The sequence below is a fragment of the Chiroxiphia lanceolata genome, chromosome 11 (assembly GCF_009829145.1).
Source record: "Chiroxiphia lanceolata isolate bChiLan1 chromosome 11, bChiLan1.pri, whole genome shotgun sequence".
NCBI lineage: Eukaryota > Metazoa > Chordata > Aves > Passeriformes > Pipridae > Chiroxiphia > Chiroxiphia lanceolata.
The window spans coordinates 16,432,093-16,455,854 of record NC_045647.1 but is presented as its reverse complement, the minus strand read 5'-3'; the positions used below and the strand labels follow the sequence as shown (position 1 = coordinate 16,455,854).

Here is a 23,762-nt window from a genome sequence, read left to right as displayed (position 1 = left end):
GAAGTTAAAACCTGTGCAGTAGTATTTAATGATGATAATAGGCCAGGAGGAAGATTCTGTCCTGTATTATGTGGTAGGTTTAAATTCTGGTTCCTCCTTTCAAACCCAGTGTACTGCTAGTAGTGCATTCAAAATATTACTCTTCTTAGTATTTAGAAAATAGTATGTGTAAAGTAGGAATGTCTTTGCTTTCCTCTTGAACATGTTGATGTGGTGGGGTAGAGGGAAGGGGAAGTGTTTTCATTGCTTTATTTTACATTGTGGGACTTTGAACCTTTATTTTTATTATCACTAACAGGCTGTGATGCTTTTTAAATTCCTTTTTCTCTCTCCCTGTAATTATTCCTAGGTCTTTGATGCTACAAACACAACTCGAGAACGTAGAGAAACTATTTATAAATTTAGTGAAGAAAATGGGTATAAGGTGAGTCAGAAGCAAAGCAGCTCTGAGCTAATGCCTGGACAAGTAAGGCAGGGATAGTTTTGCCCTTATCTGTACCCTGAGTTTAAGAAATGCACTAGCAAAAGGCACATCCTTCTTAGATGTTTATTAATAATGCATTTTGTGTTCCCAAAAATTTTTCTGAATTAAAAGCCATCCCATCCTCATTTTCCTCATCTGTCACGTTGGTACTGTTTGGAGCTGTTTTGTGCTGTGGCTTCAGTTCTGTCATCCTGGACCTGTAGTTCTGAGTGTACTGTCAGCAAGAACTATTTAAAATATGGTTCTTTGTGCAGTTCAGATTTTTGCTACAGAAACAGGGAAGAAATTCTCTGTTAGTTCTGTACAAACCAAAAACTTTCTGTGGTTTTCTTCCTTCTGTCCAGGATTGTGTGGCATTTAGCTGTTCTCCAGTAAAAATCCATTTCCTCTAAACTTACATCTCCATAAACCTTTGACACAGCAAAACACAGACCTCTCTTTAAGGAGGCCACTCCATTAGCTGAGAGAGGCTTCTAAAGTATTATTTCAGAAGCATTAGTTACTGTTTGTTTGGCTGAATATGCATCCTCTGCATTTATTTCTTTTCCTTCCATGCTACATTATTTTTCTCACTGAAAAATTTTTCCACTCATAAGCATTGTTGGGGAAAAGAGTATAAAGAATGATGCTTCATGGAGTGGTCAGCCAGGAATTTCTGGTGAGAGGGTCTGGAGAAACTTCCTGAGTAAATGGAGGGAAGTTTAACATAGGACACTGCTAAAAAGGCCTTAGCATGGAAGTGGACAATATGCTGCTTGTGTGTGTTAGTCTCCAGAGCTTTTTTAATGTGTTCTTCCTTCCTTCTGTTCATGTGACTTCCATTTGGACTGAAGACTTTTTTTGTGGAGTCAGTGTGTGTTGATCCAGAGGTCATTGCTGCAAACATTGTGGTGAGTATTATGATGGAGGAAAGTTTGCTTTAACCTCTCAGTACTTTCAGAAGTACATTGTAAGAACTTCCAATAGGAGAAAACCCCCACATTAGCTCCCATTAATGGAACAGTTTTCATTTATTTTCCTGTCCATGTGAATGTTACTAACTCAGAAGTTTAATTTCTCTGAAGAATAATTATTTCTGCTTTACGTGTATTTTAATTAACTTCCAGACAAAGCTTCTTGTTGTGTTCTCCCCCTTCCTATTTCTTTAGACGTCCATGAAAAAGGGAAAGAAACTTATGTACTGCTCTCCTGGTTTTATTTTAAACAGCAAGTGAAGCTGGGTAGTCCTGACTATGTTGATTGTAGTAATGATGAAGCAACAGAAGACTTCATGAAAAGAATAGAGTGCTACAAGAACTCATATGAGACGTTAGATGAAACTCTGGACAAGTAAGTGATGAAACAATACTGTGATCACAACTGGTGATCCAGTATTATTAAATGTTTTCTTAAGGGTTAGAGCAACCTGTAGTGGGGATTAGGGCTTTCAAGTCATGTTTTTTAATGGCTTGAGCTCTCTTTCCTTTGGCAAATTAGAGAGAGTTGACTTGGGGAGCGTAGCCTGGAAACTTCCTTGTTTGAGGAAAATTGGCTAACAAGTCTACTCTTGGACAATATTTTTTTTTGATTTTTCCCACTTGGAGAATGGTATGATTCTTCTGGGATAGAACCAGCATTTAGGAATTATTCCAGACTTGCTACGGTGATTGGTTGGTACTTGTTTTTTTTAGTGTGTAGAGGAGACTTGAGTGATTTATAAGCATAACTTAATTGGTTGGCATGGTTAAGATTAATTATGAACACATCACTCTTAAAAATGTGACTTCGAAATTTATTTATTTGTGCTTGCAAATTACCCTGCAGGTTCAGGACTGTGAGAAACTGTCTTAGCTAGGTTGTTTATCCTCATGCCAAAGCATTCTTCTGTTCCTCATTAACTTTGAACTCTTGAAAGTAAGATAGGGATGAACCATGCGAGGAGGAGCCCCGCTTCTCTTGCTACACTCCAGGATTTCAGGGTGGGATTTGGGGCTGCAGTCATACCGGGTGATCCTGGGTTGTTCCAGGACCAGAGCTACAGAGAAGGCTGAGCTGCATTTTAATGTAATTGGGTGTCAGCAGCGTGAAGCTGGTTCAGTCGGCTCAGTTCATGCGTGTAATTTCTGTGATGGACCTAATGGTTGTGCCTGGCTGGAATAGTAATGATTAACTCCAAAGAACGCTAGCAGGGATGAGGTGATGCTCGTTTCTCATCACCTCCATTTGATTTTAGTATAAGTTTTCGTGTTTCACTGTGGTATGAGGACTCAAATGCATCGCTAGAAACCAACAGCGGTTATTTTCAGCTTATTAGACTCCCTTCCTTGTGAAAACTAGAGGCTACTCTAAAATTATAGCTCAGATGAGAAAGAATAAGAAGTGAAAGTTGAAATTATTAGCTGTCTGATGCTGAGAGAAGGTAGTGGTGGGGTAAATTACAGTACTGTTAATAAGTAGTTGTTGATAGAGCGGTTGAGAAAACATCTTGCTTCAGACTTGTCCCGTGGTCCTTCTGATGCCCTGGTATTTCTGGAGGGATTAACTGAGATGGGGAAATAGTGACTGTGCCTTTTGGCCCTGGGTGCAATCAGACACTGAGGGAAAGTGTTTGTAACCTGGAAAAAAAATCAGGTATTATAAAATAGCTGGATATCTTATTCAACTGTGGTAACTTCAGTGACTCCACTGAGTCTTTCTTTCAGTGGGAGGGCTGTGTTTCGCCAAGAGTAGGATCTAGATTTGGACAAAGTGCAAGTAAAGGGAACAGAAAAGAAAGTTATGTGAAAGGAATAGAATTCATCCTGTACCTTTGGAGTATTGCATTGTTTCTTAGGACTAATGCATATTCCATGGGTATTTGAGGATTTTTTTCGTTTCTTTGGCTTGTTGCCCCTTTGTTTTATAATGAGAAGAGAAGGTGGAAAGATTGTTTTATGTGCTAATAGAAACTATGTGGAATCTTACTACTTTTTTTTTCCCCTCCTTTATTTGCTCATGAAAGGGATCTTTCTTACATTAAAATTATGGATGTCGGAAGGAGTTATCTTGTGAACAGAGTGATGGATCACATCCAGAGCCGGATTGTCTACTACCTCATGAATATCCATGTGACTCCTCGGTCAATCTACCTCTGTCGACATGGAGAAAGTGAACTCAATCTGAAAGGGAGAATAGGAGGAGATCCTGGGCTGTCTGTCAGGGGGAAAGAAGTATGTACCTGCCGGACAAGCGTGGCGGGGTTTTGTGTGGGTCTGTGCTGTGTAGTTACAGCTTTCCTCCTCTACGGCCTTTCCTCTCAACATATTTAAGAAGGGCTTCTTTTAGTTGCATGTTTGGGTGGTGGAAACAGGGTGGACACTTTGTGTGTTGTGATTTGGTATGTGCTCTTTTATCTGTTTGCCTTTCTGTTGGCTGAAATTCCTCTTTATCCTGCAGCACAAAGCAGTTGGCGAGAGGGCTTTATTTTTTAAACTGTATCTTTGTAAAATCCTGACTAGTTGGATAATCGGGAAAATACACAAGTTAAAGCTGAAAGGAAAATTCCTGGAAATGAAGTTAGGAACCGCAGAAAACTTGTATTTTCCTTGTACTACTTTTCTTTCCTCTTCTCTTGCACTTGGATAATGGAGTGTGTTGTATTTCTTAGCGAAAACTTTGACAGTATTTTGGAAAAGTTATAATGAGTTTACAGAGGCTAGAGCCCATATATTCCAAAGGGAACACAGTGTGTTGGCTCTGAGCCCTCATCCAGTGTCTCATGGTTTTTCTTTCAGTTTGCCAAAAGCTTGGCACAGTTCATTAATGAGCAAAATATCAAAGATCTGAAAGTGTGGACGAGCCAGATGAAAAGGACGATTCAGACTGCTGAAGCCTTGGGAGTGCCTTATGAGCAGTGGAAGGTTTTGAACGAGATAGATGCAGTAAGTTCTTCTCTTTAAAGCGTCTAATAAGTTGCTTTGATTGCTAGGGATGAAGGAAGTACTTAGTACTTTAATAATATGCCTTTTATGGGATGGAAAGTCATTGAAGCTGCTTCTAGAGGCTGGAAAAATTGTCATTAATTCCTGTTAACAAGGCTAAGCATTTTATTAAATTGTGCCATAGTTAATATTTTCTTGCTGTGTCTTTCCCAGTAAAACATTTCCCTGCAGAAACCAAAATGTTATGAAATTTTGGGTAATTGGGGGTTGGAAAGAAGTTTAGGGTAGGTGTGGCTTGCTAGTTGGCATTTTCCAAGTGCACTTCTAAGATATATAAGCAGGCTTAATAGATGAAATGTGACCTTGCTTGCCCATGTATGTAACTTTACCTATATAGGGATTAAATGATTCCTTCTAACCACATCTGAGTCCAGCTGAGTGTCCTGTTTATCACATGTGACAATTTTAAGTGTCAGAGTAACAAAATGAAATTGTTAAAGGTTATTTATATATGGTTTTATTTAACAGTGATATCTGCTTTTGGCACTGCTGGAAATACATGGGTTTTAATTATTTTCATAACCTACAGGGAGTGTGTGAAGAAATGACATATGAGGAAATACAGGAAAATTACCCACTTGAATTTGCACTGAGAGACCAAGACAAATACAGATACAGATACCCTAAAGGGGAGGTATGCTATTTTTAATTTTTTAAGGTGAAGGGCTTCCTTGTCTTCTTGAATACATGCACGCTGGCCTTAGGAAAAAGACATTTTAAAATTAATGAAAAGTTTATTTGTTGTACTTTCTCCATAGGAAAGTACATCGGAGCTTACACCGATTGAGCCCAGACCATTTAAATTGATTCAGGGCTTGAAAAATAGAACAATAAATTTAGAAAAACAGTGGAGAGCTTTGATCTTGTGGGCATGGTTCCTGTGCTGGTCCTGCAGTGATAAAGCAGGAAGAATTGCAAGGCTTCAGCTGTTGCATATGCAAAAATACTGCCAAGTCGGGCAGTTTCTATTCGTCCTTGCTCTGGGTGATGGCTGTTTTGCAGGCAGCTCTGGATGAAATGCTGGGGGAATCTCAAGCCACTGTTGGTCTTTCACTTTATTACACTCCTTGCCTCTGGGAAAATCAGTTGCTGACAGCTTTTCTGAAGCAACCCCATTACAGTGCAGCAATTACCAGATGGTCACAGGGTCTGTCCGTGGGTGCTGAAGGCTCAGGATTCTGGGCAGCAGGGTGGAGGAGTAATTGGACCAGCTGCTCGCTGTTTGTGTCATGGGGAACCAGAGCTCTGTCATCTTCTTCCTCAGCAGTCAGGAGCAATCACTGTGATAAGAGCAGCGTTCCTGGGAGTGTGACCCCGCTCTTACTAATGAGGCAGTCATTAAGCCTGCTGAGTTCTCCTAATCCATTTGAACAAGGACTGTTTGTTTTTTGAACCGGTGCCGTCCTCCGGGGACGGTGACAAACATTTCAAACTCCCTCAGTGCCTTGGGGTGATTAGTTGAGCTCAGCCGTTAGTCAAAGGTAGATTTGTGCGTTTGTCAAAGGCAGTTTTGTGTCCCTGGTAACAGTCCGAGGGGGTTTGCACAGCTCGCTGGAGACCAGGGGCTTCCTCTTGCCCGGGGCTCAATCAGCAGGAGGCTTTCCATCCTGCCTTGGGACCAGGGCAAAGGCTTTTGCTGTGGTCAGTCCTTGTTCTTCTGGGCGATGTACCAAGTTCTCTGCATTTACAGTGCATGACATGTTTTGGAAGTGTTGTTTTTACTGTGGACATGAAAATTGACTTAAGGGTGCACAAGCAGAACCCCTGCTGTTTACCAGCAGCAACGTTCCTGCAGCAGATTCCCTGTGCACATGCAAGAGCATCCATTCTCCTCGCTCTGTGACTTCTGGTGGGATGCTGGCTGCTGTCACCAGGCCACTTCGACAAGCCCTTGGTTTGTTTTCAAAGGGCAGCCTGAACAAGTCGGGCTTTGTAAAGTCTTTGAGTGCTTACTGTAGGCTGGGCTTCCCAGATTTTTGCTTGGAAGAGGGATGCTTTTGAAGATGAGGTATGGAAAGCGATGTGCAAGACTTAACCTGTATATTTGCAGATGATGTGAATTAAATTCTAGGGATTTTGTGGAAATTCTTGATCAAAGTGGCTAATTTAATAAAGCTTTTCCATGAAGGAGATTTATTTTATGTGTCTGCACTTTAATAGTCTGGAAGACTCGAACTGTATGCTCAATTTAAGGAAAATTATTATTGCAGTGTTTGTCTGTGCACTAATATATAGATGACTAATATGAAAGTAAGATCCCCTGTATATCCATACACTGTTCAAAGAGTTTTCCCTTTTTAATGTGCTGTGTATTTCTCCTCCCCACCCAGTCCTATGAAGATCTTGTTCAGAGACTGGAGCCGGTAATTATGGAACTTGAAAGGCAGGAAAATGTGCTTGTCATATGTCACCAAGCTGTCATGCGCTGTTTGCTCGCATATTTTCTTGACAAGCCCGCAGGTAAGTCTCCCTTGATATATTACAGATGGTCTGTTTTTTTGAAAATTACCTGATTAGGCTTCCAAACAGTAAATTCTATCAGTTTCCTTTATCATCGGGGGTGGCTGTGTTAGGCAAGGACCCAAGTGTAATTTTTTTATATTCGACCCACACATGAATCTTGGTAGTTGATGTTATTGAGCTGCTCCTCACCTGAAACAGTGATGCTTTTTTGCTCTGTTTGATTAGCATCTCTGTTTGCATGCTAGGGAAGAAAACAGATATAATGTCAGATAAAAACTCATTTAAGTGGTTGACCTGTAACATAATAGAGAAGTTACTTTTAACCTATGTTTCATATTTAATTTGTGGTTTGATTTCTCAGAACAACTCCCTTACCTGAAGTGCCCACTGCATACTGTCTTAAAGCTAACCCCGGTGGCTTATGGTAAGTGGAATTAAGTGTATGTAATATATGTCTAACTGTACTGTCTTTGTCATCAGGAAAGGTTGTGAAGCATTTAAATCAAACCTAAGTTTATTTTGCTTTAAAATGGAATTGAACTGTTGGGTCTGACATTGCCTGTATGCCTGCACAGCTTTGGTTAGAATTGATGAATCCTTTGGATTACATTTGCTTTGCCTTATGCCAGGAAATAGGTATGTGTTGGTGAAGGCCTGGAACCACCAGAGGCTGTAAGTGCTAGAAGAGAGTTCTGTGCTCAGTTCATGTGCTGTTTCGCTACTTCTTCTGGCAAACCCATGCATTTACACGTCTGGTACAGCAAGATCTCATTTTTCATTGATATATCGAAGGGTATTGCTTTTTAGAAGATAGGCCAATTTACATTTTTATAGGTTTATCATCTTACAAAAGCTGTTCCCTTAGCCTTTAATAGCTTTGTTCTCTTTTCCTGAAGTATTTTTTTTTCATGGACCTTCACAGTACCACATGCATCACCTTGTTTGTTGATGCTGGCATCGTTTGTCAGCAGCTGTTACCAGTGCTTGGCTCAGGGCCTTTCACTGGGCTCCTCTGCCAGCTTGGGCACTGTGGGATGTGGGTTCTGACATGCTCTGTTTTGGGTTTTAGGCTGATTGCTGATGAGGTTTTGTGTGTCTTTTAACTTCAGCTCGATGTGTACCTGCTGTTAGTTTAAATGATGGCTGAGTTATATCTTCTGATATTTTATCACACTGCAGAAGATCATCTACAGAGAACTATTGGCACATCTCACCAGGAAATCGATGCCCAAAAATGCTAGTCCAGTCATTAATCAGAAGTGCAAAGCTGTCTTTGATTATCAGCTTTGAAAAGTAGCGGTCTAGACCTGTACTTTGTTTAATTGTTAAGTTTCAAAAAAAGTTGAAACGAAGTACATTACAAAACAAAGTAGCTGCCACACTGGGAAATCTGCCTGAAGAGATTTTTCTCATTTAATTGCTGCACTGTCCTACAGTAACAACTGCCTGTGCTGTGGTGACATCTGGTGTTCCCGGCCTTGCATGACAAGCTGGAGTTTTGAAAATAGAGATTTAGAGCAGTTAAAACTTCTTTTTTATTTATTTGTTTTGGGTTTTTTTAGCTGAGTTCTCTTTACTCACTTATCTCTGCATGTTTCCACTGAGAGGTTTTTGTTTGGGGTTGTCTTTGGTTTTGTGGGGGTTTTCTGGTGAACTTTTGTTGTGTGTGTTTGTTTGCTTGTCTGATTGGTTGGGGTTTTTTTGTGGGTAGTTGGGTGACCATTCATAAACTTTAAGAGGGCCTGGATGTTTGCAGTGTGTGCTCACACAAAATGAGGAAGGAAACAAAACGGTAGGAAATAACTGTCCTTACCCTTTTGACTTCAGTGAAAGAAATGCCATTGTCCTTTTTTAAAGCATTTGGTATGTATGTCTGATTAGCACATTTCAGTCAACCTTCTTTTTGGAATTCAGCCATCTGAGGACACAGGAGTAAATAGTTTCTACAGTACTGATCTATGGCATTATTTCAAGCTGATGCATCGCTTGGCTCCAGCAAGGCAGGATACAGGATCAGACCTGGTGTGTTTGATACCTTCCAGCTAATCCTGTTCTGGGGAAATGCCTCTCCCAGGAGTTCGCTCATCCTGGCACTGGAAGCAGCATCATTCCCACCTTGAGTGTCTGATCTGCAGTAGGGGAACATCTGTTAGAGCCTGACAGTTGGATTAGGATAAATGAGACCTTTGCCCAGCAATCCAATGTAGTGATGGTCTGTGTGGGAGCACACAGGAAAGAGAAACTGCAGCTTGCTGTAGGGATGAACTTGGTCATCAGTAATTAAAAATGAGCTGGGCGTGTGCACGTTGTGGAGTAACTCATGTCCCTTTAGTTTATATTTAAAGCTTTCCATATGATGCTTTTTTCAGATCTTAAGCTCAGTAAGGACTGAGAGGTCTCTGGAAGTGTCTGCTGTGTAACCAGGCCTTAGTAATGGCCAGCAGCAGAGGCCAGAGCTTGTTTTGGCTTGGTCTCAAGGGTCACAGTGGATCTGTGAATGGAAAGATAACTAAAGGTCCTGTTCCAGTGGGAGATGTGTGCTTTTCCTCCGTAAAACCTGTTTTATGGTTGACTGTTTCTCTGAGTGCTGGCCCTCCTGCAGTGTTTGCTCATAGTGTTTGTGACAAACGGACTTTCTCAGAATAGGTTTCCTTAAAGGAAGGTAAATACTTGGCTTACTGATTTATTTTTTTTTAAGTGCATTGTCTTTCTAAGAAATTAGTTTTTTTCTGTCATGTGCTAATTCTGTGGAGTGTGTTATGACTTCAGGAAATAACTGAGGAGAAAAATCTGACCACCTGTTTGTGATAGAAGATGGTCTCTGTGGTAGGTCAGAGGAACTGACTATTAATGAATGTCGTGTAGAGTAGGAGTAGCTTATAAAGGTCATGCTCATGTGAGATAAAACAGTGTTTGGCAATCAGATATTTCTTAAAATGCTGATCCCATGGTGTATTGAGTAATTATGTTATAACCTAAGTTTATACCATCTGGGAAATTGTTTCTTCTGGCTGTTTAATTTTTCTTGCTTCACTGGAGTTTTGAATTTTTGAGTGTAAAGCAAAAGTTCCTTTTCAGGAGTCAACTTTAAAGTTCCATTTAGCTGGGAGCAAAAACTGTTTTGCATGTGTAGGGGAATGGGGGTTGCTAACAACACACTGTACCTTTTTGTAATTGTTTTCATGTTTAAAAATGAGAGCAGCATTTACCTTCTGTATTACAATGAAATTCTAAGAAATCTAGGATGTTTAAAAACAAAAAAGGTACAAGCAAGAACTTTCTCACTTGAACATTCGTGTATATTTAAACAAATAAAAATTTGTTTCCAAGAAAATAATGATAAAGCTAAGGTGAGGAGATGGATTATCAGATTGAGAATAGTGTTCCTCCAGGTGGAATAGATTCATTTCAGTAGCTTTAGCTCTTCAGAATTCAGGAAATTCTGGTATAAATCAGGAGGGAAAGTGATTAACCTTCACCAACTCAAAATTAGATTGCATCTTACTCTAACTTCACTTTTAAAGCAGATTCATTTAAAAATGTGTTTTTTATCAACAGGATGTAAAGTAGAATCTATATTTCTGAATGTGGAAGCTGTAAACACACACAGAGATAAACCTGAGGTAAGAATATCTCTCAAACTGGAGAACATGATGTAATGTACTGTCTGAGCTGATTTTTATTGTCCTTGTGGTTAGAAGTGATTTGATAACTCAACTGAGAGTGTATTTAATTTTATATATCAAGCTTTAATACTGGTTTACTCTTGGTGGTGGGTAAATCCTTTTTATTGAGCAAATTTATCTTTATTATATGAGTTAGAGCTGGAGTAGTTTATCTTCAAAAAATGAATGTGAAGTTGAAGATGTGGTGTCCACCTGAAAGCTGCATAAAGTTCTGCCAGGCTTTGTCATTGAGCAGAAGTAGGGTGTAGTCAAAAAGTTATGTTGTGAATGCCATGCTTGTTTTGGAGAGAGAGAGAGAGAGAGAGAGAGAGATCATCAGCTTTTTCACCCCTGCAATCCTTGCTGTACGAAAAAGAGGAATTGATGGTGTCACCTGTGTTTTAAGCCAAAGCTGGAGAGGAAGACTAGATCTCAGGATACAGCAGGACAACTAGGGCAAGGGAATTGAGTGTGTTTGTGAAGTGTAAGTGGAGATCAGATGTCAGACCGTGGCAGCTTCGTGCTCTCCCTGTGTCAGGCACGTGTTTCTCTGCTTCTGTGTTGGCCTGAGCTTAGGTTGATTCTGCTGCTTGTGCAAAGCTCTTCCATTGCTGTGTTCTGAAAGTGATGTGAAATGTGCCATGATTAAAAATCTCTGGTTCCCTTGCAGAACCTCATGCTAATGCCCCCAGGTGTGGCACTGACTCCATGCTGAGGTTACAAGCAGTGCCTGCTGGTGAACTGAAAGTCAGTTTGATAACATGAGAAAAGAGGACCATGTTTGGTGGTTTTCAGAACAGTGGTTTATGGTGGAAAGGAATATAATGAGAATGAGGTTTTATGTGTGTATTCAATAGGGCATGTGAAACAAAATGCCTTTCTTACCTGAGGACACAGTTTTGTGCAGAATTCATGCTGGAGGGCTCTGTGAAGAAGTTTTGTTGTAATGCTGTGGGCATTCTGAGTTGTGAAAATACTTTGGGTCATCCGTAGCCAAGACATTTTCTGTTAGACAATGGTTCTACATATTTCTCTCTGCTCCCCTTTCTGCTTTACCACTTCTGTATCTTAGTTTGGTTTGTCAGGTTTAGGAAATCTGTTTTCACAGTGCCTGAAGTTGGAGAAGCATAGTGAAAATAAATCAGGATGTCTTGGAGCAGTAGGTTATCCATGTTAAATAATGTAGAGGAACAGAATCTTTAGTTTGGCTGATTAAAATATTGGTGCTGAATTTACAGCTTGCTAAATGTCGTTGAAAATATCATTCCTCTAGCTGAGGGGGTTTATTTCAAGGGAAAAAGCTCTGCCTGAATCATCAAGTGACTCTCAACATGCCTAGCAAGTGATGTGGCTGTGCTGGTGTGGGGTGCCTCTATTCCAGGTGCATGTAGAGGATCATGCAAACAGGTACATTGCAGTGGACACAAAGAGACAAGACTAATTGGAACAGAAGTAAATTGAGTTAATGAATTTTAAAAGAATTAAAAAAAGGAGCAGAGGCATTTTTATTAAAACCCCTCAAATTCTCTTCTCCCTCTGTCCTGAAGGAAACCCAGCCTGTTGACTATGGATGGTGACACACTGTTCATTTAGGAGGTCTGATTAAAGGACTAAGTTGGTCCTGTCTGCATTTAAATGTTGCTCAGGGAACTATGAACATTTCAAAAGCTTTTATTTTCATCACCTACAAAAATGTTAATTACTTCTGTAAAATTAAGTTTTCAAGTGGTCTATTGAAGTCAGAGCATTTAATTAAATGCAGCATCACATAAGAGCATTGTTAAACAATGAAACTATTGGACTGAGAATTGCCCAGTGGGCTGTTCTGTGCCCCCACCAGTCACTTGTAGTCCAGAACAGTGCCCTCCTTTTGGGCTCAGCTGAAAGCATCTATTTTCACGTGGCAGAAATGCAGGCAAGGCTCTGGAGTCTTTCTTTGTGGTATGTGTGAACTTCATTGTACCATGGTGGTTTTGTCTGGAGCGAATTGAAGTCTTGTGTTTGTCAGCAGTATAGTGGCTGAAGTTCTGACCTCTTCCAGTGAAGGAGTCTATGGTCTTTTACTGAAAATAATTCAGGGGAGTTGCTGTGGGTCCCCCCTTTGGGCCAGAAAACAAGCACTGGGGTGAAGTGTCTGCTTAGCTGGTGAATGACTGACAGGGAGATTGCTCGTAGCACGAAACCCAGGTTTCCTTTTGGAGTTTGGGGAGGGGAGAGGGAGATGGTAGTGAAAGGTGTGAAACTAGTAAGACTCAGGCAGCCTGTCAGCATGAAGTTTGAAGAGGCTGCAATGATTTGGCCTAGAATGGGTCCTGGAGGTAACTTCAGAACAGTTTATCACAGTCTGCTCTCCTGGTAGAAGGGAGAATACTGATTGGCAGGGTCTTTGGGACTTGCATGAGGTGTACGAGGCAGGTGTGATTCCTGAGCTGGTTCCATGTGGCTGCACTCAGCTGTACTTGCCAGCAGGAGCATTTGGCCATGCTGGGCTCTTGGTTTTGTTTGGTTTTGAATAATTGAATGTAATGTTTTTTCTGCAGCCTTTGCAAAGTGAGGTGACACCTAGTTGGTGTAACCAGCCTTGAAAGATTAGCATGTCTAAGAATATATTTTTTAATTTTGCCAGGGTTGTTATGTGCCTGTTACACAAATGTTGCAAGTCTTCTCTTGGGACAGAAGTACGTGGCATAGTTCAGTAAAACACTGCAAGTTGCTTAATGGATAGATGTGTATGTGCTGAAGCACATGATTAAGTAGGTTCCTACTTGGGCCTGTAAAAGAGTTCTTCCTAAATGTGAATGACTTGAGCTTTTGGTAGTGCTGTCAGCGTGGGGTCAGTGATTACTGTAAATACATTTTCCTGCTGTCTCGCTCTGGGACAGTGACAGGCTGTCAGTCTGCTGCACTCTCGGGGTGTGGGGGGTTAAAAAAAAAAATCTCTGCTTCTGAATGAATGCAGCTGTGTACTTGTGAAGGAATCTGATTGGTGTTTTTGTTGCTCTTACTGCTGCATGATAAATATTCTCTGTATTTTTATTATTATACAGAATGTAGACATTGCCAGACCTCCCGAGGACGCTCTTGTAACAGTCCCTGCTCACCAGTGAGTCCTGTGTGCTGATCAACTATGGAACTTGGGGTGCTGTTTTCATCCTACTGCTTCAAAATAAATTGAAAAACTAATAATTTCAATCACTTTGAAATAAAAAAGCCCCACCCCAACCCAACTCATAATCCAAACCAAATGTTTGTACAGCATATGATTTGAAAAGATTATCAAATTGCAATAAAACTATTGCACTGGCTGATTTATTGTGGATGAGTTATCAAACATTGATTGGCTCTTGCTGGAGTGCTGATTTTGTAAATTGCTGTAATTTAAATATCCTGCAGCATTAGGTTTTATTGTAGCAGCCAGCAATCATTTAGTGTTAGTTGCAGTGAAAGCCATGAAGCACATCATCCTGTGAGAGATAAGTCTGAAGTTGCTTTTCTAGACACCAGTACTATCTATTTCAGTGCCCTTAGGAGTGATTGGACTGCTATGTGATGTAAAATAACAATCCATAGTTACTGTAAAACCCTAATCCTGCTGGTCCATAGCACTAGTAGTCTCCATGTGCTGATTAATGATGTACTGTTGGAAAAGGGTAGCAAGTCTTCACTTAGTTCCAGGACAATTATTCAAAGAACAGGAATGTGCATAAATGTTTTTAGTATATGACTTTTGTTAACAGATGTTCTGCATTAACTAGGCTTTAGGGTTTGCCCGTCAGCAGAAGCGATTTTAAATTCCCTCTTTTCCTGCTTCTTGTACAGACATGGCTGATCAAGCATTTAGAGTTCTGCTCCAGTTGTTTTGTACCCAGATTTTATCTGGGCTCCAATAAGTAGCATTTAAGCAGACTGTTTCAGACCAGGGAAGCAGACCTAGTCAGAGGATTTTGAAGCTGGGTTGTCCAGCAGACAGGGTGTCTCAACCAGCAGGACATGAATCCAAAAGTAAGTGACAGCAAAGCCTCTCACAGGCTGCAGGTTGTTGGGGATGTGGTGCCTTGGTGCCTTTTTGGGCACAATGGGCAACCTGTGGCCATGGAATCACCTGTGCCATTGAGTAGACACCACTGAGGCTGGGAAAGGCAGAAAAGTCACCACATCCTGGAACTGTTTTCTAAGGGGGTCTTTTAGTCTTGAATGTAAGCAAGAGTGTAGGTTGTGGAAAGCTTTTATATGTTGGGTTTCTCAGGTGATACGTTTTTCCAAAACCTGGATTTCGGAAAAAATGTGTGGCGTATCTGTGCTTCTAAAACTGTAGTGAAGTTTTCAGAAATTTAGAGCAATTGGGAATGTGTGCCATAACCAAATAACCTCCTGGCCAAAAAAGCCTCCTGCTGCACTGGTTGGTGTTTAGTTAAGCCAGTGTCCCAGGATGGGCTGGGACTGGGGGAACCTGGATCATTTTCCTGTTGCTGTTTGTGACCGTGACATAGGAGTGTTTGGTCACTTTTCCATGTTTAATTGTTCCAACCTCTGGGCATGAGCTTTGCTGTGAAAGATGCTCTGGGGGAAGAGACCTGAGCTGCCATACCCTCTTGCACACACCAGTTAGTGAGTCTGGTTGCTCTTACCTGACAGTTGAGGTAGCATTCCCAAGGGGTAGCAGGGATCTGGCCAGTCAGGTACTTAGTAGCTGCACGGAGACAGCTTGGAGTGCTGTCACCTCTGCAGGCCACAAGTAAGGAAATACCATTCAATTGAAACTAAATGTGTTGCATTTTTGATGGAGCCAAAATGTGTGCGGGCGTCTGCTGTGGAAAAACTGAGTTTTGCTGCTTGAGAAAGGAAGGCTCGGGCTGTCAGAGAAAATGGACGGGGAGGATGGACAGGGCAGGAACTTGGCTGGAGAGGAAAGCTGAGCTTGACTGTTCTGGCAGAAGTTGTAGAGGGAGGCGAAGCAGCAGAAGCACCCAGGACCCTCCACCCCTGCCAGCTGCTGCCAGCCCCATTTCCTGGGGCTGCGGCTCCGTGTTGTTCTCTGCTGAGCACAGCACTCGTTGTGCTGATGTGTGCAGCGGATATTTAAAAGCAGAATGCTCTGAGGGGTCTCCTCTTACAGCATGATTGCTCAACAGTCCTCTCTGCCTTACTTCCTTAGTAACAGAAGGGCCTGATGCTGGACGGGAAGTGGCAGCAACAGTTTGTGGCACGGCTTTGCAGAGGGAAGGCTGGCTGATAGGGGGCTGGAATGTTTGTATCCTGCTGTTTATTTCTCTGTTTATGCCTGTGCTGGTTCTTGTCCTTAGAGGCTTCTTCCTTTTCCCTAGAAGAGCCTTTCTGTAAAATCTTCCTGTTCTGCTGTGAAGATCAGAGAACACCTGTAGCTAAATCAAAGTAAAACTGAGATGGCAGGGCCTGTCCTGTTCAGAGACTCACAGCGCTTTGCTGGGGGAGGCTCTGTTCTGTAGGAAAAAAGTGTACAAAGGGAAGAGTATAATGAGGAGAAGACCAGTGGTGGTATAGGAGCGTATTTGAGTTAATCTATGTGTTTTGAGTCTTTCCAGGGAGGACTGGGTGAGATGGACCCTTGTGTAAGGCAGAGTGACACTGCTCCTGCCTCGGACAGTGGGCTCTGGAAGCAGTGAACCCCTACCTGGTCTGACTGAGTGAGAGTCCATATCCCTTGGTAGAAATAGTATTTAGAAGAGGTGAGTGTGGTTTTTATTCCCACTCCTGTGTTTCCCAGGCTCTTCAGACCGTGTTGCTGCTGGTGTGTGGCAGTATTATTCCCAGGATGGTGGTTTGTCCAGGTGTGCTTTGGAAAGGCAGTGCTGAGCAGTTGCAGGGACACCTTCTGGTCCCAAAAAGAAGGCTTTAACCTCAGTCACCTTTCTAAGCAGCAGCACTGTCCTCATTGCACAGCTTTTACCTCTCAATGCCCTTGGCTGTTCTGGAAGCAAATACAATCCCAGCTGCCATCAGCTCATCTAATGGGATTCCTATGAGTAGGAATCCATTTATTGTTAATGAGGATACTGGTCCCTTTCTAAGCCCCTGTTCATCTGGTCTCCCTCTCATCTGTTGTGTTTGTCTAAGAAGCCCTTGGGGGGTGTTTATTAGGGTTTATCCCAGTTTTCTTCCTTCACTGTGACAGTTCAGTGCTTCGCTTCCACAACCTGTTTGTATTTATTCAAATCCAACCACTTTTTGCTTTCAACTTTCTTGCCTGTGTATTGATATTCCCTCTGGGTCTGTCTCACTTGCTAAGGTGCTGCTTCCATCTGATACAGCTTATTTCAGTCAATGAGAGGTATCTTCTGCTGTGCCTTAATCACCTTGTTTCCTTTTAGTTTCATGTTAGAGCTGTCTACTCCTTGCTGCTTGGGGATTAATTTCCAGTACCTCTGGATTCCTGCATACTGATGCTCCATTTCATGCTCCATTTAATTTTCTTCGAATCAGCATCAGATGATCAGCTTAAAACATTTCGGCCAATATTCTTGGAGTGCCTGTGGGAGACATATCCACAGTCCCAAGGAATTTCTGGGTGTTTTGCATAAGTTGCTAAGAAAAACACAAACAAACACACCAAATGCCAGCATATTCTGTTGGCTGGTTGTTTTTTCCCCTCCTGTGTAGTCATGCAGAATATGACTTGTTCTGCCAGCTCCTTGTGTTCTTAGACAGATGTTGATGCTTTCTGTGTGTCTCTTGGTGTAGAAGAGATGCTTCCTCTAGAAGCTTCTTTCTGAAATAGGGTTGTTGCTTTGCTTTCCTTCAAAGAGAGAAGTCAGAGTGGGTTGGGCCATGTGCTGGTGTGTGCAGGGGTTTCCAGGACTCTGCCCAGCAGCATTTGTGGGTGTGTGTGTGTTCTCAGAAACCTTGGTGTGGTGTTTATGGTGGAAAACAAGGGAATTTACCTGAGAGCTTGAAGACTGATGAGAAAGGAAAGGGCTGACATGGATGTAGGAGAACTGATAAGGGTAGAAGTGATGTTGGCACACTTCAACCCCCAGACAAAATCTGGTGCTGCTTGTTTATGTCCTGTTTTGTTAAGAAATGGCTAAAGATCTAGAAACTGGGATTGGGGAGAGGATTGAATTGCTTTTTAAGTTGATATGTTTTGACTGATGGCGTTGTGTGTCTGGTGTGCTGAGAGTGCCCCTTGCTGGGTGCTCGAGGGGCTCTCCTTTCCCTGGAGTTGGACTGGAGAGACTTGTTTGGAGAGTAAACTCTAATGAATATGGTTATAAAACCACTGAAACATACCCTGATGTCAGTGTGACATCTGCCAACATGCCTGTGTACCCTGAAGTGCATTTAAACTTTATGTTTCCGGCTCTTTAGGGAACACTTCATGTTACCAGCTCTTCAGGGAGTTATTCAGAGTTCTTCCAGTGACTTGGCTGCTCACAGACAGGATCAGAATTAGCTTTATGGCTGTTGGTGTTAAGGAGCCGTTTCCTGCAGTGTGCTCTGAACAAGGAGAGGTGGGCGTCCCTCCCTCCAGATTTTATTGGTGCTTGTGTGGTTTATGACCTTTGCAGGGTTCAGTTTTTCCTTATACTATGTCCATAAAGACCAGGAGAGACAATGGATTAGAAAAATGTGGTTAAAACTGTGATTAAAGGATAAAAAGTTCTTAAAAACTACAACATTGTGACCTGCATATGGTGTAGAGACTGACTGTCCTACCAGACCTGGTGTAATACGTGTCTTAGAAATGCTTTTCTCCTGCAGCAGAGATCCTGCTTTTGGGTATCTGAGGGGCTCTGTGAAGTGCCTGGCACTGGAACAAAGTCAAAGCCTGGTTCTGACTCCTGCTCAGGGACTGGGACCGTTCCTTGTGTTTTACAAAACATTTTGAGGAAATAAGCATTCAAACTTACTTGTCTTTAACTAATAGCCTCGTGTTAAGCAAAACCGCTCCTGGCTGTGAGACCTTTGCTTTACAATCTTTTTCCTGTCTTTAAATTTGCAGAATGTAGGCGTGGATCGGTCGAGAGAAGAAGCTTTGAGGACAGTGCCCACCCACCTATAGCTCCAGCTCCAGGGGCAGCAGCCCTTCCTCCAGCGCAGCTCAGGGCCCGGAGGCGTCGGAGCGGGTTGGGATGAACGCGCCTCCCCTTCACCTTGAGACATTTCGAATGTGATTCCCCTTCTTTGGAGAAAACCCGTAGTTGTGGATAACTCCCAGTGCCGAAAGGTATCAGTAAAAAGATTGTGGGAAGCAGAGTAGAGTTGATTTCAAGATTTTTTTTTTTTTCCCCCATATGTAAATTTGTGCAGTTTCAGTGGGTTTTTACTGTTCATCTGTGGAAGGTGGTTAATTGCCCGTGCTGATTTTACTGTCAGATTTTAACAAGATTTTACTTTCTTTTTTTAAGTGTTTTTCTAAGAGTTCCTCTTATTTTTACTGTGAATGATTGCCTAGAATTACGTGGAGATTTTTTTGGTGGCGTATTTAACATGGGTGAAATTTTACATTTTGAGCATTGGAGGCTTCATGTTGCACAGCTGCTTTAAATGGAGAAGCCCATCAGCTCTGATAGCTGTTCTGTGTTTTAAATTGAGCTTTGATTTGCCAACCACAACTTGAAATTTTTCTGAAATTTCTGAGGGAGATTTTCCCTTTGGAAAATCAAAGCATTAAAGCTAGATCTGCTACCTGAAAGATTCAACTGTTTTAGCAAGATTTTAATGTTTTCCAGAGGCCAGCTGTATTTTGGAGGGCAGTGGGGGACACAGTATTAAGTGGGAGGGCATAAGTGTGAGTACAGCTGGCAGCCTGGGGAATGAATTGAGAGAGAGAGAGATGTCCTGTCTGCTGCAGTTACAGGAGGGGATGAGCAGCTTCTCTGAGTTTGGAAGGGAGGGGAGGAGGATTCAGACTGTCAGGGTCTGGAGAAGCTGCTTGTCTTGTTAGTGTTGTGATATTTTTTTTCTTTAGGCAGTTTTTGGAATGAATTTCAACATAAAAGTATATGTTTCTCTTTTATAGCCACATTTAATACGTACATCAGGAAACAGTACAGAGAGGTTAGGTGAGTTTAACCATTCTAACAGCTCATGCAAGAAAAACACCAGGTAAATTCTGAAATAATAACCCCTGCCTTGGGGTTTTTTGTATCGTTTTTAAGCACCTTCCATCATCCCAGTTCTTTGCTGCTCTTTAATGCCTAGTGAAACTCCAGTGCTAAAAATGGAATTGTCTATGTCTGTTAAGGCCACAATCTTTTAACTGTACTAAATCAAAGTGTATTTTGTATGTGTGTTACCAGACAACTGAAGTGAGCTGCCAGCACTGCTGCTGGCTCTAGCTCTGAAATGAGGAGACCTATTCTTTGATAGTTTGACTGTGTTTTTTTTCTAAGGAAACTCTTCAGATAATTGAGCTTTTACCATGTATGTTGTTGGGGTTGTTCTGTTGTTTTGTTTTTGTTCTTTCTTCAATTCCTGTGTGGAATACCAGGCCCTCGTAACATCATTTTGCAGGCAAGGGCTACATTGTCTTTTGTTTGTGCAGGGTTTATAAAATAATGTGCTGCTGTTGTGATTAAATTTTTTTTAATAAGCTAAATTCAGCAATATATTCAGCTCTGGAAGTAAGCCATAGAGCATCGCTGGGTTCTGTTTCAGAGGAGGAATGTGACCAGAAAGACTTGCTTCAAGTGCTGCTGTCTAAAGCTTTTGTGTGTGTGTGAGCCCTGCATTTGGTAATGCCATTTCAGACCTTTATTAATTCAGCTGTGTCTGTAGTTATGGGGTGAGGAGACAGCCTGCACAGCGCTGCTCAGAGGAGTAATTTATTGATGTGGAGTTAACAAGGCCACCTTTGTGGCAAAACTGTAGGAGTAATTCCCCCTCCTCGCCCCAGTTTGGCGTGGGAAAGCCAGGCAACCCTTGCTCCTCCACCGTCCAGCCGTGACAGGAGTGGTTAAACAGTTTTTACACTGAGAATGTCAGGGTTTATCTGTAGCTACAGAGCACAAATCCCAGGAGGCTGCATTAAAAAAACCAGGATTTTACCAGCAGATCGTGGTACTTCTTGAGCTCAGACCTGGTTGAAGAAATGTTGGTGGAAGGAAAATTTTTCCCCAGTGAGAGCTGAGCCCAGGGGCTGCTTCTCTTTGCTGGAGAGCATGGCTTGAAGTGTCTCCTCCCTCCCTTTGTTTTACCTCTCTGAACTGTCAAGAGGTGCTGTAACATCCTCGAGGCTTAATGTTCTATGTACAGTAGGTATTTTTATAGCCTGCTTTCAAATCTACTGTGATGAGTGTTTTACTACAATGGGTGTTCAGTAAAAAGAATTGTATACAAGTGTAAATAAACTGTTGTGCTGATACTTGAAGAGAAAAAAAAAAAAAAAAAAAGAAGTTGTCTGTTCTGCATTAGGAAGGTACTAAATCAGTGACTGCATCTGACCCTGGCTGGCAAGAGCAGGTGTAAATTTGTATTTGTATTTGAATGTAGAGTTGAGGTGAATGTAGACTTGGAGTGAGTGGTGGGTTCTCCTGGTTCTCACTGCCTTTCTGGGAAGGCACAGTTGAGAAATGCAGATTAATGTCACTTTTTAAAAATATATGTCCCCTCCCTCCTGACAGAATGGTCACTGACAGGGGAGGGGAAAACCCTTGTCTGTATTTGTACCCATTTACTTTACTGCCTCTGACTGTTACTGCACTTGCCTGGCTCAGACGCAGTCTCTTGAATGGGATTAAACTGTCTTGTCTTACATTGTTGGCCTTGGTCGTGATGTTTCAGACAAATGTAATCATTTGACCTTTGATCCAAGTAATAAAGATCAAATGCTACAATGTGCACCCCGTGTGTTTCTTTCCATGTCCAGTTCTCGTGGCTGAAGTGCCAGGTGAGTGTTCCTGCACCTCAGTGGGTTTCCACAATTTCCACAGGTGTAGGAATTGCAGTTGGGTTAAGACACCTTATCCATAAGCTTAAGAATTAAATTCATTCACCCCACTGATTGCTTTACTCTGCGAATAATTGTAATTTAAGTAACAAAATAATGGAGGAAGGAATTGGAAGAACTGATTAAATAACTACAAGCCAAGATTCACATGCAGTGGAAGAGAAAGGTAAGACTTTATTAGTTCTACCTGGTCATTGGTATTAAGATTTGATCCATACCCCCAGAGCTACACTGTTCTTATGTTGTCTTCCAAATGCTGCCTGTCAGTACAAGTTTGCATGCAGAGATTAGGTGGAGGGCATTAAATTTGCAGGGGTACTTGTCATTCTGAAGGATAAGGACAAAATTAATTACTGCTTTGTGGTTTAGAGTTACATACTCAGATTTTCATGTCTTCTTGATGGCTGTATGCCCCTGGGTGGTAACCAATGTATCCTCTCTGCTAAGTGGGAGGAGTTTTCATTGTTTTTCACTCCACTGTGCATTTCCGTTTGGAGAGGAGGTGATTTTTTTGTTTAAGAGCTTTCTGGAAAAAATGCTTTAATACCTCCATCTTCCTGTAGTATGAGGATGACCCAGACCTGATGGGTGAGTGAACTCTTGACTTTTGCTGCCTGGCAGGTGGTCCTGGGGGGCAGCACTTCAGCCAGGAGGGCTGAGGAGCTGTACAGGCTGTGGAGCTTTTGTGTCTGTGCTGTCAGGAGGTACTGGTGGTGCAGAACACGAGGAGGGATGGAGTAGCTGCTCCACGGAGGAAAGGTGTCTGTGCTGTGTGCAGTGGGGCTGGCAGAAGGCACAGTTGTGGCAGCAGGAGCTGCTCCTGGTAGGTCAGTCAAATGCCAGCTGGAAGAGTTGCTGTGTGAAGACCATGATCTCTCTTGAGCAGGCTTGGCACTGGTTACTCCAGAGCAAAGAAGGTAAGTGCAGGGAGCAGTTATTGCCACAAACAACACTTACTACTACTTGTAATTCATCACAGCTTCTTGCCATCCAACTACCCCCTGCTGCTGGCACCCACATTTGTAAATTCTTACCTAGAACAGCATTTCTGCTCAGGAGCAAGTGCCCGGCCCTCACTTTTGAAAGCAGAAATCACTTTCTGGTGAAAACTGGCAAACTAGAAATTACTTTGTAGGGTATGGGAAGGAAAAAACCCAAGTTTTCTGCTGTCCCTGGGGCACTCACTGCTTGTTCCCCCTTGGACAGGGGTTTGTGTAAGTGTGGTGGTAGCCCTGGCTGTTTGGAAATGCCAGCTGTGTGCTGCCCCTTCCAGCCTCAATCTCAGATGGCAGTCGAGTCATGCTGGCATTACTAGAGCTGTTCTTTAGGAGAAGAACAAAGGCAGCACTGTATTCTTGTGAGCCTCTACAAAGTATTACAGCTTTCTCCCACTCTTTCAGCAGGATTAACAGTCTGAAACTACCCAGAAGCTCCACAGTGCTCCTAAGAGCTCTGGAGCGTTGCATAACTCCTGCATGAACTAACACCCAGACACTTTCTTTTCTACCTGCTCAGTGTTGAGAAAATTAAATCATTTGCAGTAGTGTTACAAGATACAGAAAGCTCCTGAGAAGCAAGGGACCTTGCCTCAGTCTGTATTTTAGGAGCTGATTGCAAGGAGAAGAGTTTTATAAGGAGCTTTACAGCAATAACATTAGTTTTTCTTACTCATTAGTGGTTAAAAATATCAACATTCAGAAGTAGGTGTTGCAACAAAGCAGGATCTAGTTTGATGCCCTTAATAGCAAGTGGGAGGCACAGCTTGCTGTGTTACAAACAAGTAAACAAAACTGGATTTTGTGTTTGGCAATAAAGCAGGATAATTCCACTCAGGCAGAGCAGGCAAGTAACTCAAGAGCTCCACAGAGTCATTACCTGGCAGTTCTGTCCTGCTGGGATCAGCTGCTCTGAGCGTGGTGCCTCTTTCTGTTAGTAGGAATTGGCATTTAATGGCAGAACCCCACATTCCCAGGCAGGATGGGGCTGCTCTGGGATGCTTAGGTCTCTGTTGCCTGCTTGGACTGCCTTGGAATAAATGTGTAGCATTTATTCTTCAAAAGCAGCACAGAGCCATTTCCCACAGCAGCTGATGTTACACTAGGAATCTCTGCTTTTGCCTGATTCTTCATTGGTTAATTCACATAAAAAGCAACATAAATATTTTAGGAAAGCAACGAGGGCTTACAAAGTATTATTTTTTTCCACTGTAATTTAAAGACAATTGGAGTTTAATTGTATATTGTTAAAAATCATAGAGCCATGAA

General features: G+C 42.1%; 1 protein-coding gene across 8 annotated transcripts in view; it reads left to right on the top strand.

The window, feature by feature from the left end:
- The window catches only part of LOC116792064 (6-phosphofructo-2-kinase/fructose-2,6-bisphosphatase 4), a 56,981-nt gene extending 35,590 nt beyond the window's left edge, over window positions 1-21,391 (top strand). For 6 of the 8 annotated variants that reach the window (XM_032698638.1, XM_032698639.1, XM_032698641.1 and 3 more), the window contains exons 5-15: window positions 350-424; window positions 1,318-1,374; window positions 1,692-1,813; window positions 3,465-3,672; window positions 4,237-4,383; window positions 4,973-5,077; window positions 6,774-6,903; window positions 7,268-7,330; window positions 10,465-10,529; window positions 13,619-13,674; window positions 18,550-21,391. In XM_032698638.1, the coding sequence (XP_032554529.1) occupies window positions 350-424; window positions 1,318-1,374; window positions 1,692-1,813; window positions 3,465-3,672; window positions 4,237-4,383; window positions 4,973-5,077; window positions 6,774-6,903; window positions 7,268-7,330; window positions 10,465-10,529; window positions 13,619-13,674; window positions 18,550-18,556 (1,035 nt within the window). In that variant the 3' untranslated portion in view covers window positions 18,557-21,391. Of the gene's footprint in view, window positions 1-349; window positions 425-1,317; window positions 1,375-1,691; window positions 1,814-3,464; window positions 3,673-4,236; window positions 4,384-4,972; window positions 5,078-6,773; window positions 6,904-7,267; window positions 7,331-10,464; window positions 10,530-13,618; window positions 13,711-18,549 lie in introns of all 8 variants that reach the window. The other 2 variants (XM_032698635.1, XM_032698637.1) reach the window with 2 other exon arrangements.
- Window positions 21,392-23,762: the final 2,371 nt, after the last annotated feature.